This window comes from Condylura cristata, unplaced genomic scaffold, assembly GCF_000260355.1.
Source record: "Condylura cristata isolate star-nosed mole 26May11 unplaced genomic scaffold, ConCri1.0 scaffold00030, whole genome shotgun sequence".
In the NCBI taxonomy this organism is placed as follows: domain Eukaryota; kingdom Metazoa; phylum Chordata; class Mammalia; order Eulipotyphla; family Talpidae; genus Condylura; species Condylura cristata.
Window position 1 is genome coordinate 3,269,627 of NW_004567131.1, and position 17,904 is coordinate 3,287,530.

Below are 17,904 nucleotides of genomic sequence, written 5' to 3' on the forward strand. Positions count from 1 at the left end.
TTTGCTAGAACAAGGGGCGTTTTATAGTGTTCTTTGATGGAACAAGAGTGGAAATTATTGCCTTGTGGTTAGATTGAGTTGATCGTCTATGATTTACAATCCTCTCTGTCCCCACCTCTAGGCAGTGATGTTTTCTAACTCACTGGGGTTTAGTTCAGGATTCATTCATCATCCCTACCCCACCCCCGGTGTTTGTCCTTGTGAGAACTTTCATCCTAAGTTTTTCTACTTTCAGCTTCCATTGGAAGCATACTCTACTTTCTTGGACATGTACCTGGTCATATACAATTATTTATTTAAAATGGATTGATATGGTTCACAGGCCACTCTTGTTCCAAAAACTATGGTGGTTTTACAAAAAATGAACACAATGTGGGCCCCAACCTGGTGGTGCAAACTGGGCGCAGTTGCTTCAGTGCGAGTTTGATCCCCAGCCCTGGAGGTGACCCACATGGCGCTGCAGACCTCTCTTGACCTGCCCTCTGCTCCCCTCAGCAGTGTACTTCGTGGATCTGCCTGTTCTGCTCCCCACTCTGTCACTGGTGAATCCTCTCACCCCCCCCCGTACCTCTGGCTGTACCCCATTTCTGTATGCATAAATAAATCTTTAAAAAATCCATTAAAAATTAACAGAATGTACTGCAATTTTCTAAAAAATCAGCTCATAGGGATTACAAGGGCAAGATGGGGACAATGAAACCAGGTGTCAAATCAGCACAGGAAGCATCTGCTGTCAAGAAAGACAAGTTTTATCTTCTTGCAGACACAAATGTGGCAGCTCCTTACCTTGCGCTCATTTAAGGCGTACAGAGTGCATGCTCAGCGCCAGGGCAGGTGTTTTTCTTGGTATGTCCTGCCAAATGTGTACAAGCAAGGTGACTGCTGGAAAATATGAGAATGTGTTGGCATGATATTCTTCAAACGTTGCCAGGGAATCTTTGGGTCACATGGTACAGCCAGTGCCACACACACCCATCCTAGAGCTTCAGCTCCTCCAGGTAGCAACCAGTCGCCATGTCACCAGGTGCCCCTCAGAGGCTCCTTGCAGTGCCCTGCATCTGCCTGCCTGTGATGTCAGTGAAAGTACAGAGTAAGGGTTGTTTCCCAGGAGAGACCTGCTCAGCTCAGGAGGTGTGTGTCCATGTGGTAGTGGTTGGGTGCGGGCTGCTATTAGTCAAATGAATTTTTTTTTTTAAAAAGATGTATTTATTTATGCATACAAGAAAGGGGGGTATAGGTCAGAGGTGTCATGGTGGGGGTGAGATGATTCACCAGAGACAGAGTGGGAGTTAGTAATACCCTTAACACAACAGGACCTGGCAGAAATTGAATGTTTGGTGGGAGATTCTTGCTGTTAGCCTTTTTCCTCTTTTGGCTCTTTGAATCAGAGTTCATTTCAAATTTAGTCCTGGGTTAACTTTTTCTCCTCCAATTTTATAAGAAGAGGTTTAGTTATATGTTAGATATCAGAAAGTTTCAACACAACTTTCAAGAACCATGGCTGTGGAAAGAATTCAGTAAATGCTCATTTTTTCGAGACTCTTTTCTGTTTCCTTGGAGGTATGCAGGTGCTTATTGATCTGGCTTCAGTCATCTGAGTTCCTTACTTAAAAGCACTTGTTCTCTATTCCTAATTGTATTTGAAGACCAGTTAATTTCCTTATCCAGGGATCCTCTATTATACTGGATGCGAAGGCTGAGATTTTAGTTTCAGTTCTGTCACCATCTGCTTGTGTGACCTTGAGCAAAACACTTATCTTTTCTAAGCTTCCTGTTTTTTATATGACTGATTAGAAAGAATTTTTAACTTCTCCAGTTGCTCATCTTGTAAGTATCTTTGATGATGCCGTTTCTTTGGCTTTCACATACACCTCAATGTTTTCTTCCCAAATGAGTTCAAAGGGCTTCACACTTCAGTAGAAAATCTCTTAACAAGACACTTCTCTATTTTCCATGTGCCATATTGGTCTGTACTTGCTCTCGTAAACTGAGACTTTCTCTGTTTCCTGGCTGTGTTGCAAATTCCAGAGTCAGCAGTGGGCTGTCAGCATGGCCACTGTAGCGTGATCCATGCTTGTGATTATGAGACAAGATTTCTAGGGGCGCTTGAGTGCATGTATTTATCAATGAGGGTGGGGGTACCCAAAAGTGATTTAATTATATGCTTTCAGCTACACTGTTCTATAAATACCTTTTTTTGTTGTTAGATCATGTCTCAGTGTTTTGGGGAAGGAGGGGACACCTTGGAAAGTATAGATCTCACTTTAAAGCACTAAGCTCCACCACTACCTCATTAGTGTTAACAGAGCGATTCTCTCATTTCAGCAATCACATTTAAATTAACTTTAAAAGAGAAGTCAGGCCAAAGTTTAACAACTGCAAAATCTAGGTTGTTTCACTGTAAAATCCTGTCAATAATTGTCTGAAATTTTTCATAAAAAAAGTTTGGAAAAAATGCAGGGCCAAGCAAAGAGGTGAGATGGATTCCCTGGGCTGATGAGAGGGGGTTGTGGGGAGAACTTGAGTCACTCCAGGTGTATCTAGTGGTCACTTACAGGCAGCCTCTGCTTCCTTCAGTCACACTCCAAAGATCAGTGCAGAAACACTGGGCCTAAGATGAGAGAGCAGGTGGCTTCTCTACCCACCTCCACAGCCTGGGCTCTCTGCCACTCACAGACACTGGCACCAGGAAGTGGTTCCATTTTTTTCTTTTTAAGATTAGTGACCACCTGTGCAGTGCTTAACATAGATTGAAGTTGTATGGAGTGTGATTTTATGAAAGGGTGATGTGGTTCTCTTGTCAACAGACTCAAGAAGTGAAAAGTTATGACTGACATACTGTCATTTCCTGTAATATTTATTTCTCTAACACAGGGGGTGTGTAACATGCCCTCTGGTTGCATGCCCTCCGTGTTCCCTTTTTAACATTTATGGCTCCATCTGGTGGTCAACAGCCCACTCCATCCTGTGGCAAGTCTGTGACGTTATGCTAGTTGGTTTAGTTCCGTTTTTAACTTTGGATGCCTGTGTTGGTTTCCGTGTCTTTGGGATAAATTACAACTCACAGGACCTTTATGTAACTTCCTGGTACAATTTTTCAAACCCCTATTGGCCACCCTGCACCCAGATGTACTGTATACTTTCAGTAACTGTACACATTACATGCTCTCCACCCCTGGACTTTGCAAGTGTTCTACCAGGGACACGGGGAAGTTCTATTCCTTTCTCTTTTCCCTGGGTAGGCCTTCTCGACTCCTGACTGGATTAGATGCTCCTACTGTGTGCTTCCCTAGGCCTTGGACTGGTCCCTTTACCGCTCTTGCCACCCAGTACTGCCATTACTTATTTCTAATTTCTCACAGCTCAGTAAACTTTGAGAGGGTCATGTCTTACTCACCACTTTAGTTTCTGATGCACAACAGTCGGTGCTCAGTCATCTGTTGTAAGCAAATGATGAAGGAAAAAACACATGAAATAAGGAGAAAAGAGAAGGGATTTTTAAAAATCTATTTATTTAAAAAAGGGCTTTGTGGAATTTCAATTCACTCCTGCAAAGGGAACAATTTAGTGGCTTTTAGTTATTTATTTCTAGATCAGCCTATTTTAAAGAGTAGCTGTTACAGGTGGAAGATACTAAATTATAAGCTTATAAAAGCTCAGTTTGTTTTGACTTTTCTAAGAGAAAAGTGTTTCAATTATTGCAAGAAAACACACTATTTAAAATATATTACTTGAAATCAGTAACTTAACATTTAAATCAAAAGCTATACAATGGTCAAAGGAATAAAATAAATATTATGTGTGAGTCATGAATTCATGTTTCTCTTTCAAATCAAGTGCCTGAAGTTGCAAATGTGTAAAGTTTCCCTTGCTGCATACAGCACTCCCTTTGTTTGGGCAAGCGTTTTTCAGTGTGAATGTGTGATCTGTCTCCGGATGGTCATTTCCGTTTCTTGCATGGGGTGGGGGCGTGGTGGGCAGGAGTGGTAGGCGCGGGGTTTCCAATGCCATAACCTCTGCTTTCTTTTTCAGGAAGAGTATCCAAATCCTTGCTTCATTCTACTCAACAGAAATGAGGAATTAGTTTATGTTTAGGCTTCTCTCTTTGTTGGATATAGCTGGTCATGCCACAGGTAGTAAAGAATAAAACTGTGGACAGTAAAAGATATGGCACATTAGAAGGGCACATTCTGCTGAGAATCTAATCAACACACACTATTAGGGCAGGCCCAGTATGATGGAAGATGCAGAGTTTCCTCGGGCCTGGTTTCTCCTGGCAGCAACCTTTTGACCAGCATAAGTAATTTTAAGACACAGACAAGCATAAAAACATGAGATAAAATGAAGGAGAGGAATGGTTTTCAAATGGTGGCTAGAGATAATCAGCAATGATAAAGGGAGAGCCTGGCCGCGGAAGCACTTACAAAGATGGGGCAAAGCATCTGGCACAGGACAGTGTGGAAAGTCCTGGACACACGCCTGCCCTGGACTCAGCTGGCGCTGAGAGGTCAGCAGGAGTGAGCAAAGGGGAGCATGTCTAGTTCAGCGGGGAAGAAGCTCCAGACTGGGGAGAGCATAAAACATGCTATGAGAAGGTTACAGTCAAGAATGTGGGCAGAAACAGGCCGATGAAAAAGAAACTAGGATCACACTCTAGAGGACCAGACAAACACTTAGGGACGGTTAAAGGATGCTCCCCAGGAAGAGACTAGAAACTCCTGTGTCGGCAGTAAGAAATGGTGAAAAATCTAAAGGGACAGCAGAAATGGTGCTTTACGAAGCTCTACAGGGCAACTTACAGGCTGAAGGTTGGTGGGGTTATTAGCAGCATTTAGGCAGGGGACACTGAAGGCTGAGCTGGGGTCTGAGTGAAAAGGTAAGTGGGGACATTCCAGAGAAAGGCCCCAGAAGGGGTTTCTGCTTGGGTGGGCAGTGGCGATGATACTGAGTTCAGCTGCAGAGGTTACGTGGCGCGGTTCTGGCTTCAGCTCCAGGAAGTGGAAGGCACGTGGACCAGCGAGGGAAGGAGCACAAGCTGGCAGAACAGTTCCAGCGAGAGAAAGAAGAGGTTGAGGCAGAACCCCACAACAGATGGAGAAATCAGTGAAGAACCCGCAGACAGGAATAGGTGGTGTGTTTCAGAGTGGGGATCTGAGCCAGCCAGTGGGGATCAGAGCAGGGCTAGGGAGATAGAGGGCGCTGAGAAAGAGCTGGCAAATTGTTTCTCTTGATATTTTTTTTTTATTATATAACAGTTTATTTTTACATCATTTTGTACATTTTTATTTTCCATCTCAATTGTAATCCCCTCTTGATATTTTTTAAGGACACGTATTCAGAAAACTATGGGAGATTATGTTTTATGAAAAGAAAACGTCATGAAGAAATAGGCTGAGGTCATTTGTTCAAGAATAAATGATGGCAAAAGGGAAATGATGCTCTAGAGGAAGAGACAGTGTCTTTGGATCTGGGTAGAACAAGCTTCATGAAGGGAGGCTGAAGAGAGGTAGAGGAGGTTTCAGGGGCCGGCACTAAGTATGTATGCACGAGGAAGCAGTGGCCAGGACTGCACCTAGGCTTCCCCTCTGGTGCTCCGGACACGGCCTGTTCCCTTCTGTTTTCCCGCCACCCACACTCTAGCCGGACTTCCAGAGTTGGCTCCAGGAGCCAACATCCTAGCATAGGCTGCAGGGAGATGGGCTGCGATTCAGAAATTGATTGTGACCAGAGGGATGGTGAAGGGACAGGGCAAAATGGTTGAAAGGGGAGGAGATAACTGTCAGTGGGACAGACTTCAGAGGAGTGAGCTGGTATGGAGGTGTCAGAGAAAATACAAGACAAGGGCCTTGGAATGACAAAAACATTGATGTTGCTCTCTTGTGAATGACAAGAGAATTCAAGTGAAAGGACTCTGGGAGACACGTACCTGAGGGAGATGGAAGTGACCCAGAAGCAATGAGATGTCAGGGGATGGGGATGGGTATCACTTGTTTGTTTTACCATGACAGCTGTCCACTTTGAGGACACTTTGTCTGAATGCATGGGCGCTAATAATGCTTCTGTACCTCTTCAAAAGTCTTGAGATTTATAGATGGCACAATCACTTCCAACATCCCATTCTATCCTCTGAAAGAAGTAGACCATGGTGCTTTCCAGCAGTAAGCCACATAAAATGGCCAAAAAAGAGAGTTTTCGGTTGATGTTTAGGGTCACTGGAAAAGAAAAGGGAACTAATAAGTTCTTAAGAGTTTAATGATGAAAATTGTGTGATAGTATGAATGAAATTGTTCTATAAAATTATTTTCAGAAAAATCTGCCTTAATAATCTCCCACTTTTCCATCTGCAAATCTTCAGTGATAATCAAAGCATCTGCTTTTAACAAAAACACCAAGATACTCAAATCACGAGAGTCCCATGACATTAAAAGGGAAAACAAGAATAGGTCCTAAGGTGATAAAGAACAAAAAAATTGCTACTTAATGTTAAAAAGTATTAGACAATAGGTTCTTATAAAACAGCACTTCTCACAATGTATAGGGAAAATGCGGACTCAAAGGATTGCTTGTACACTTCCCCGGTACAGTGGGAGCCGGGGCAGACACCGACATCCTATCTGGGTTTGACAAGTGCCTGGCCACGTGACTGTGGATATATCACACAAGGTCACTGGTAAAATGGAGTTAGGTGGCTACCCTCCTCCTCCCAAGGGCTAGAGATCCAGCACAGACAAGCATTTTGGAAAGTAAAAAGTACCATATGGTTGAACTGAACAAATACTGAAGGTGTACTATGTATAAGGCATTATGGAAATGGTAAGTTTTTTTCTTATTCTATGAAGAATATCCATGTTTATATAAAAACCGACACAAGGTTTAGGTGTTTTAGATTGAAAGCGAAAAAGGTAGGATAAAACACAAACATACCTCGAATTGCCTGAAAATGTGACGTGAGGACAAACACTTTAATGAGTCTGAGGCACAGGGGTGTGTAGTCGTGTTCCCAAATGACAGCTGGAATCAGCAAGAGTTTTCCGTAGCTAGATAATAACAAGGCTTTCAACAGCAAAATGAAGTTGGATTTTTTTTTTGCCGTCAAGGGTCTTTCTACCCACAGGAAAGTAAAAATGCCAATAAAAAAGGCAGCTTGTTCTAAGAAGGAAATGGAAAATAAAAATATGAATGTCCCTAGCCAAGCCATATTCCCTTAAAAACACAATTAAACCACAATTCCAAAATATAATTTATCAGCTGACTCACAGGAATACTTTATGAAGATTGAATTTTCCTTTTGCCTCCCTTAAAAATAAAAAAGCCCCTGCTTTCTGTGTCAATTTCAGCTGGTAGGATTTCAGAAGCAATTAGGCTAAAGTAGGCGTTCCACCTAACTACAGCTCCAGAAACAGAAGTATTTTTGATAAAATACTTTATCATCCACTGAAGAAAAGGTAACTCCATTAGAACTGTAATTATCAACATTCTAATGTTCCTTCTGGAGGTAAGATTCTAGAGATCTTTTGGCAAAAATAAAACAGAATGGAGGTTTTACTGATAGAAAGAGGAGACTCATCCAAAGAATTACACATGAAAATGTTTTAGTTTGTTCATTTTCCACTACGTACTAGCTATTTTCCACAGGCTTTTGAATATTGTTACCTACATTAAAAACTATTTTTTTAAGATTTATTTTATTTATTTATGCATAAAAGAGCTGCGCTGTAGGCTAGAAGTGCAGGGTATTAGAGGAAAGGGGGGGGGGCGAAGAACAGGTAGATCGACTGAAATACATTGCTGATGGGAGCAGCAGAAGAGACAGGAGAAGTCTGTTGCACCAGGTGGGTCACCTCCCTGGCCAGGGATCAAACTCAGGCTGCAGTCGCTGGCAATAGATTAATAGAGCTGAAACTTTAATGCCTGCACCACCTGGGAGGCCCCAAAACTTCCTTTATTCCTTTTAATAAACTTTGAGATTGGAATTCCTTGTCCTTTCAAAAAGTATTCATACAGCCCAGTCTCAAAGTAGTAAAGTCCTACTGGTGTGCCACTCAGACTACAGCATAACCTGCTCTGTTCTCATTAACTAGAAAAGTTCACATCCCTTTTAACCGTGTTATTATTAAAATTGTTATTCCTCTGATTATCAAGCTATATGCATTTGAGAAGCCTGTCCTTAATTCTATTCTATCTATAACCTGTGCTATTTAGATTTCTGCAGAGCCAGGTTGTTGGAACACAATATATTATATGAGAATCCAACCAAATTCTTCCTAGGAGGTTTTATAATTGAATATAACCCAACTAAATTTCCAAATATGGGTGATTAGGATCAGCAAAATAATTCAGGATGGTTAATCTGCATGAAAGTTGATTAAAAAAAAAAACTGAATGACTTGTCAATTGCAAACTTCTGCTCAAACAGGTAGACCTTACAAGTTGGGCTTTTGACAAACAAGTAGTAGCAGTAAAACCGTGGAGAGTTGTTTCTGGTTCCAGGAGCTACTCCAAGGAGCTGCTCAAAGCTCAACCCTCCTGCGGGAATTCAGGGCAAACGTTTCCTACACTGGATGGAGGGATATGGGATAACTTCCACATTCTCCCATAGCAGAACTTGGGAGACACTACACCTGCCCTTAGATTCTGCAAAACTGCACACAAAGGACATTATGGCCCCTTCTGCAGTCTTCTTTGGTCAGGTGGGCTCTCTAGGAGCTGCTGCCTCATCTGGGGTGGCCGCAGTGATGAAAACAACCAACAGGAACCAAGAGATGCTCCTTGGCTCTCTGTGCTCACACTAATGGGCCCTGGGACATAGCAACAATGATTTGCCCTTCTACTTCTGTTTCAACAGCTGTAGATAGTTGTACTTGTACCTAAATTAAGTAACAAAGAGGATGGCTGTGAATATTATGTTGATAATACTGTATAAGCAAGTGTTTTAAGTTGTAACATGCTCTATTTAGGTAAGCTATTCTTTGTAAGTTATTTTAGGGGTCTGTAACCTAATAATTAACTTAATTATTATATTAAAACACAATAAAGTAATAATAGGAAACATTTTTGATAATTAAAATATCCACTATAGAGTAGGTACTATAGGAATTTCAAAGTATTTAAACACAAGCTTGTATTTTTTTTTAAGATTTACTTTTATGTATTTATGCATACAAGAACTGGGGTGTAGGCCAGAAGTGTGGGGGGAGGGTGTGAGAGGATTCACTAGAGACAGAGCGGGGAGCAAAACAGTCGGACTGACTGAAATACACTGCTGAGAGGAGCAGCAGGTGAGACAGGAGAGGTCTGCCACACCACTTGGATCAGCTCCCTGGCCTGGGATCAAACTCCTGCTGCAGTGGCTGCTGACAGCTTCATACTGCTGAGACTTACCCCTTGCACGACCAGAGAGGCCCCAAACTTGTAGTTTTTAACATTAAAAGTTACAGACATAAAGCAGTTCATCTTTAGAAATTTTAAGAGTATTTGTTTTAAAGCTTAAAATTATGTTCTAGTTCTTGGACTAGGTGAGGTATTCATGGATTTTTTTTTCAAGGATGTTTTTAATATACATTTGAGAATGTGCGACATATAGATGAATTTTAAAACCATGCAACGAGATGAGAGGGGATCTAAGGAGAAAGGGCAGAAGAAAAGAGGACTAGAGGACAAATAGTCAGAAATATGGTACAGGGTGGGCTGGAGACATAATATTACTAAAATAATGTCTCAATATAATGAAAATGTTTTAGAAGCAGAGATGCATGAAAACCAGTAAGTCATAAAATATTCATAGAAATTAATTCAACACAGTTTTGACCTAAGTCACAGATTCAAATTTTCAAGAAAAGCAATTTTTTGAACTTAAGAAATTCTAGGGAGTAGTCAATTCCCCTGCATGCTCTCAATTAGTAGTAAGCTTTTCCTATTGAATACAGTTCATTGACACAGTACAATTAGTACAGGAGATCGGGCTGACAACAATAAATCTCTTTAAATAAAGATGGCACCTAGGAACCTTCAAACTAGATGAGAACTTTAAAGATTTTATCAACAGTGTTATGTTTTAAGCTATTTTATGAAACTAATCTGATAAGCATAATCACTTCCACACTATCTGTGTGATAAGATTAAAAAGTAAGAAAGTAGAGAATTAGACAAGCTCACCTAGCAGGTTAGTGGCAGTTGAAAATTCAGTCTCAAGTCTAGCTCCTCTTAACAATGATTAAGACTATGCATGTTACTTTTAATCAGAGTAGTAAATGTGAGTTAACTAATTGAAAGCACGCTTCTTCCTACCTAGAGAAACAATCGCAAACATTCTATAGAAATCCCACTCCTTAGCGTATCTGATAAAGTCGTCGGGGTCATTGTTCTGGTTTGAATCTTGAAGCTGCCACCATCTCAGGTATGCTTCACAAAGCAAACAAAATATGCAGAGTTTTCCATGCATCTGGTAGTCAAAAGACATGGCCATTCAGTTACATAAGAAACACTCAACTGTACTTAATACCCATTGACACAGGCATAACTGATTGTTCATGGTCTTTAAAAATGTCCATCTAGTAACTTTCAAATTCATAACTTCCCAGTTAAACACATCATCATAATGAATTTGCAAACCAGTGCTTACTTTGTGCAATGTCCACCAGAACCATCTCATGGGTGAGATTTTTCAAAATACAAATGTCTAGCTAGGCCCTAATACTGACACCAAATCTTTGGAAGTAAAACCTAGATACACAGGGGAAGGAGGATTGTAATGCACACTCCTTCTTAAGAGTCACTGTTTAAAATAGCTAAGTCACTCATCTTTATATTTTCAACCCCAGTTCTATATACAAAATCAAGAACTTTTGTGATTCATGGATGGGTGAAAGCAGAAGTAAGAATAGATTCACAACTATTAGTCTTTAAACTTACTGAAATTTTGAGAGCCCCTATGCTGGATAAGTATAAATTAACGTCCTGAAAGACAGCAGTTGAATGGTGGTAAGATGAAGTTCTGAAAGGTATGAAGTTCTGGCAAAAAGGGAACACGATTTGGCATTTTTCTACATATTTCCCTCTGGGCTGACCTTTGTCAACATAAAGTGTGGGCAAGTGCAATGCAGTTTGGGGACAGACAGAGGAGCCTCTGAGGCCAGATAGCACCCTGCTTCTCCCAGCTGCGGTCTGGAAGCACTGGGGAAGTTTTAAGAAATACAGATGTCTGAATTCCTTCCCCAGTGATTCTGATTTTACTGGATCTGGGTCAGGCCTGGGCTTTGAAGATTTAACCAGGTCCTCTCCCTTCCCCCCAGGAAATTCTAATGAGTGTCAAAGTTTGAGCATCAATGCTTTAGTAATTATAATCTGCCTAATTATTTACCTTGGGTAAGGGGGAGCTTAGGGATAAATAAATTGCCTTTACTGCCTGTGTTAGTCTAAATTTAAAGCTGCCAAATTTAGCAAAGAATCTCAGCCCCAACCAAACCAATAATTCAGTTAATTATGAATTTCAGATAAGCAACAAAGAAATTTTTTGTATACATCTATTCTGTGCATATTTGGAACATATGTTTAAAAAGTAATCATTGTTTATCTGACTTTCAAGTTTAGTTGGGTCATAAGTTCACAATTCAATATACTGAATAAGTATGTATCTTGACAAATCCAACTTTATTAGAAATTTTCTGATTAAGCTCAATGTTGTTACTGTCCTCCTGATGCCCTCAACAGCACAGTATAAAACACAAAAATTATGTTTTTAAATACTTTCAATGTTTGCTTTTAGACATATTTTTCTGTGTACACAGATATATTTGTTTTATTCAAAATAACTGATGTCTGCTGGTAGAGAAAAATAATAGATAACCTGAAGGAGACATCACAAAGTCAAAACCTTACTCACACAAGGAGGTAAGGGTAGAAGGGACTAACATGACCATAAACCCAATCAAGGAAATCAAGGCCCTTAGTGCCTTATCACAAGGTATAAGGCCGAAGCAGGTATCAGACTGCTGTATCAATCAGACTGCTATATCAAACTGCTGTAGGGAGTGTTGGAAGCACTTTACCTGAGGGTAAAGATACAGAGATTGGGACCATTGTGAAATCTCGGGTCCCTTTAGGATTCCACATAGTTCTCCAAAATCATGGGCAAACAGGCCACTCCACAAAGGAGTGAGCTCCTCCCAAAGAGAAAAGGGCACCAGCACGGGGCAGCCTGTCCGCTGCCCACCTCTGACTATACAGGTGCTTCTTTCTACCTGCTCCCGCCTTCTGCAGCGCAGCAGCCTCCTGCCTGCCCTGACCTGTACCCAGCCGGGGCTTCTCTGCACTGACCTCCTTCAGTGGAGGCTGCTTTCCTAAGGCTGCCGGCCTGTGACCATGCAGGCCTCTCTCAGCAAAGCTGTCCCTTTTGGGGTAGCTCTTCCTGCCCGCTTGTGTCTATGCAAGTGTCCCTGTTCCTAATAAACCTGCTCTTTAAATATAAGTGAGTCTCAGTCTCATCAAGAAACTCGCCTGGGGAACTTGCCATGTGACACTGAAAGGGGGGCTCTGGTGACACCTTTCTCAGAGTGAACCCAAGGACCCTGCACTAACTCCAAAAAACGATTATCTGCTTTAAAAGCTGACATGTTAAAAGGTAATCCAGACTATGGTTTACAGTTGCCAGCACATTCTTAAATATTTACTAAACATTGTGCACCTTTTTAAAAACCAATGTCAGCTATTTCTAGAAACCTCCGGAAATTGTTGAGATTAAAAACCCCACTCATTAAAATTTTTTAATAATGAAAAAAAATGTGCAAAATGATGTAAAAATAAACTTTTGTAATAATTAAAAAAAATTTTTGAATAATGAAGTTCTTTAATTCTGTCCCAAAGTATTATTCTTTCATATACAAAAATCAAGTAAAATTAGAAAATAGTAATTACCACAACTTACATTTATTTTAGTATTGAAAAGAATATGCCTGTAGGCCTGGGCTTTACATAGAATAGCATTAATCAAGATAATAACAGGATCATACTCGATATACTTGTCTACAGGTTTCTGGCATGATTTCTGAAATAAAACAAGATAATATTAGAACAAGCAAATTCATACATACTGAAAACTTTTTTACTAAATATTGTGCACCTTTTTAAGAGTGTACCTAGCAGTAAGATTATTATCAAATTTTATTTAAATTTATAAACTTCCATTCAGATACAAAATGTCCATCTAAGACTTGACTTCAGAAATGACTAACATAATCTTTTAAACTGAAAATATTAATATTGTGATCTCATATTTAATTTAAAGACTTATTTCAGGCAGTAAAGTATCCCAGAAAATTCCATTTTCAGTTTGTAGGAACTGCTGTAAAACAATCTAATAAAGTACTCTCACTGATAAATTGTTGCCTGTTGGTTACATGGCCCCTGCCTCTGTAGTGCTTGAAATAACTGTTATTTATGATTTGGAGAAAAGGATTCTGAAGAGTCAACCTGCACCTAGAGCTTCTGAGAGTTAAACAGATGTGGCACAATGACAGCAACAGATACCGAGAAGCCTGTTTTCCCTCCAAAATAGGAACTGTAAGAAAAATGGTCCTTCTCTGGTACAGAAGACACTGGAAATCACTGGACTGTGTGTAAGAAACTGGGCTGTGCCACCTGGGTCTAGGCTACCATTTCTGGGTGACCTAGAGGCTCAGCTCCTGGGCTCTCAGCAACCTTTTTTTTTTTTAAATTGTTATTAAATGCTATGAAATGCCAAAACCAATAGAAGATATAAATTGCAGTTACTGTATGTAAAAACAGTCTCATCAGAAATGTAACATTTGAAACTTCCATTACAGAACTGCATCAAGGCTACTATCTACTGTATTAATTAATGGCTGTAATTCAAAGTATTCTGAAACTTTGAGAGGGTAAAATAGGAAAAGTGATGGATGTGCAAACATGATAGGGTAGCCCTTTAATTACACCAAGTGCTAGAAGAAAAATGAAGTCCACTGAAGAATATTAACTCTGCACTCCAAGTTTAATGAAAACTTAGATTTCCTTCTAATTCAAGGAGCTTTCCTACTTCATGTCACTGCAAGAAATGGGTGTTTTTCTAGTCATCAAGTGAAAGTGTTATATCTCAAATTTAAATCCACCTAATAAAACTGGGGGGGGGGGCTGAGCAAAGCCATGGTCTGACAGAAGTCACACATTTTGTATTCATAACAAAGAGCTGTTTTCTAGATTCCCTTACTGTGCTACCATATAAGATCAAGATGCTACTTCACTTTAAAAATGAAACCATTGGGCACTCCCTGGTGGCGCAGCGGGTTAAAGCACAGCACTAAGAAGTGAAAGCCACTTCTGCATGAGTTCGATCCCCATCTGCCCCGGAGGTGACCACATGGCGCGGCAGACCTCTCCTGACCCGCCCGCTGCTCCCCTCAGCAGTGTACTTCTCAGTCAACCTGTTCTCCTTCCCGCTCTGACTCTGGTGAATCCTAACACCCTCCGCATCTCTGGCCTGTACCCCAGTTCTGTATGCATAAATAAATCTTAAAAAAAAAAAAACCATTGGGCTTAAGGATTCTCTTGTTGTCCTCCAGAAGTTCTCTTAAGACCCATCTTCAGAGAGCAACGCAAGTCGAAACAGGATTTGTACATAAATTTTTAGAGGGAGGTGAGCAGAAAACAGCAGCAGGAGACACAGCAGTTGAGCTATTCCTAATGGAATCACTTGTCCAACAAATGTTTGTAGAGCGACTATTATAATTGTTAACAGTCCATTTCCAGGTACTTCCAAGGTGCATGATATTCTTGTGACACAACTCTCTATCAAGGACCATACAGTTTAGCAGCGGAAGACAAACATGCCACTATCAGGGCTGCAATGGGTTCAGCACAGGGTGACTTACACCCAAGTGGAAGAGGCAGCATCTGGATTCCGGTGAGATGCTTTGCCCTATACTCATCTTCCCTTCTTAGCACCCTGAGTATTCTGTAAACAATGACCATTCATGCTTTCTGGTTCCCTCCCTACTAGTTCAGGCCAATTTTCTCTTGTCCTGCCTCTACTGTTTGCTATTTCTTTTCCCTTGAATGTAAGGAAGAAAGCCATGGTAAAATGTTTTATTGGGAGATAACTAAACTTTATAGACACAGTTCCTTCTTTGAGTAAGATTGCTAGATTCAATATTACTTATTATTAGACAAGTATCCTGAAGGAGAAAGCTATCCTTTAAGAATCCTGATAGACACCCTCACATCCTGGGAATGCCAATACTGCTCCTACCACCAAAATCACCCTCTCCCTTTTTTTTTTAAGATATATTTATTTGTGCATACAGAACTGGGGTACAGGCCAGAGGCTCAGAGGTGGTGAGAGGCTTCACCAGAGACAGAGTGGGGAGCAGAACAGGCAGACTGATGAAGTACACTGCTGAGGGGAGTAGTGGGCGGGTCAGGAGAGGTCACCTCCGGGGCAGGCGGGAATCGAACTCATGCGGAAGTGGCTTTAGCTTCTTAGTGCTGTGCTTTAACCCTCTGCGCCACCAGGGAGGGCCACCCCCCCCTTTTAAAAAATTTATACATATAAGAACTGGAGTATAGATCAGAGGTGTGTATGTGGGGGAAGGGGGTAGTGGTGAGAGGATTCATCAGACAGAGAAGGGAGAACAGGTGGATCACTGGAATACACTGCTGAGGGGAGCAGCAGGTGAGATAGCAGAGGTCTGTTGCATCAAGTGGGTCACCTTCCTGAGCTAGGATCAAACTCATGCAGAAGTGGTTGGTGATAGCTTGATAGGGCTGAGACTTTAACTCCTGCGCCACCAGGGAGGCCCTAACCACCTCAATCTAAACATTGAATCCACATACTTTCTGCTGTTATATTCTTTAATTACCTGAATCATGTTTTTCAGATTATAAAATGACCTGAACAAGTTTCTCATGAATATTGTTGCTGCTTCTTCCTTCTTGTCATCTCCAGAACTATCCTTTCTCCCTCATTCTCAAGTCTTTTTTATTTTTGCTCTACAATAAGCAAATACCTATCTTACAAGTGAACTCAATTGACTTTATTTAAGCTGCTCTGGGGCAGAGCTGTGTCTTATTCATTTTGCACCTAGCATCCAGCACTAGAAACTGATTACTATAGTACTAAACAGAACTGAAACTTAGGAAAATCTCTAAGGAGTTTTGTTTTAAATTTATCAAGTATGTAAACACTTAAAAATAGACCAAACATTATAGAATATTAAAAATATTATATCTTTAGGCATAATTATTAATAAATAGTGCAAAGCTAAAGTATAGAAAGTGACTAAAAGCAAGGAACATGATTCCATTTAATGGAGGGAACCAGGGACACAGACAAAGGAACTGGAAAGACTGTCAGGGGCTAAAACAAGAAGTGCAAAGGGAAAGTTGTTAAAGATGAAAACAGACAGGAGACCAGGCTGTGTATATACCGTTGACTCCAAATCTGGCAGGGAATTATGTAGCCACCTAGAACTTTGGCTATTTTTTCATAGAATATAGCCTAAAGTCTAAAAACTTTTTGTTTTTAAGCCCAGGACTTGGAGTGCCTTTAAATAATTATTTTTATGGTCTAGCTGCAAAATCTGTAACCAAATGATTTTTTTTTCCCTGTGTGATGCTATCATTCATATCACTATGCATTAGCATAACAAAAACAAGGATATTATATATTCTCATTAGGGAATGATTCTGTACAGTAGTGAATCCATAAAGAACTGCACAGCTATTCAATAGTCCAAAATTTAAAATCTCTCATGGGTGAGAGAAAAAAGGTGTAACTATTGACTTAAACAGGTAGTCAATAATTATTCTTTTTTTCCATAAGCACAATGACAAAGAAATCAACATCTGATAATTAGAAAGGGAATTTTGTTAACCTAATGCTAATAATAATAAAATATATTATTTTCTATTACTAAAGATTACTCACTAAAATAAATAAACAAATACTAGCTTTTCTTGGGTTTATATTCAGGATGACCAAGAATATGATTATCTTAAAAACCCAGAAGTGGATCATTTTCATTCAACATATAGTTAGTGGATACCTACTATATGTCTGATTCTTTTCTCTTTGGGTCAAGCTATTTTAATAGTATGCATACTCTCTGGCCATTCCAGTGGGAGGAGATAGATCATAAATAATAAATAAATTATAAAGCATATGAGATGACAGGTGCTATGGAAAAAAATCAGGGAGGGAGGGCGATTAAAGGGTACCATTTGTCTATCAAAACGGGAATAACTACTATGTATTAGCTTTGGCCTGAACTCAAATTTCAACCTAATGCGATATTCAAACACCTCTGCAAAACCTAGAACAATCTCCGCTCTAGGATCTGCTCACTTGGGTTTGGTGTCACCGGTAAATAACGAGAACGGCGCTGAAGGGTTCTTTATCGCTCCAGTTATTCCGGTAACGACCAGACAGACCCACTGACGGGAAGACTGAATTAGAGGACCGTGACATTCGCTGACTTTTACTGCTCTAAAAAAACCGATGCAGATTCTATCGCCTCTCGCAATCCCCGAGCCATTTCCCCTCCGAAAGACACCACACACCAAAACACTCACGCAAATGGTTATCTTCAGCACTCCATGTTTATAGTCTCGGTACAATTCCTTCGCCTCTCGGTTGCATTCGATGCACCTGTACTGGCAGGATGCCGAAGCAGCAGTAGGAGTCGCTGCCACCTCATCCGTGTTTCCCTTGCCCGACCGAAGCCCTGTCAGTCCACCAGTGCCCATTTCCACGCAACTTCGGCCCAGAACTTCCGATTCTGTGGCGGGGAGGACGTTAGACGCCAGGCCGGAAAGCCTGCGCTACGCGATGCTTCCTGGGACGCGTAGTCTCAGCACCCGAAAGAGAGCCGAGGCTGACCGCGCTGGGACTACAAC

At 40.8% G+C, this 17,904-nt stretch overlaps 1 protein-coding gene across 1 annotated transcript; it reads right to left on the minus strand.

The window, feature by feature from the left end:
• Window positions 1–595: 595 nt before the first annotated feature.
• Window positions 596–17,837, minus strand: ARV1 (ARV1 homolog (S. cerevisiae)). Its single transcript, XM_004691139.2, has 6 exons — window positions 17,581–17,837; window positions 12,923–13,042; window positions 10,288–10,441; window positions 6,925–7,149; window positions 6,066–6,212; window positions 596–4,059 (listed from the first exon to the last, which is right to left on the minus strand). The coding sequence occupies exons 1-5, from the start codon at window positions 17,752–17,754 to the stop codon at window positions 6,070–6,072; spliced, it is 816 nt and encodes a 271-aa protein (XP_004691196.1). The 5' UTR covers window positions 17,755–17,837; the 3' UTR covers window positions 596–4,059; window positions 6,066–6,069.
• Window positions 17,838–17,904: the final 67 nt, after the last annotated feature.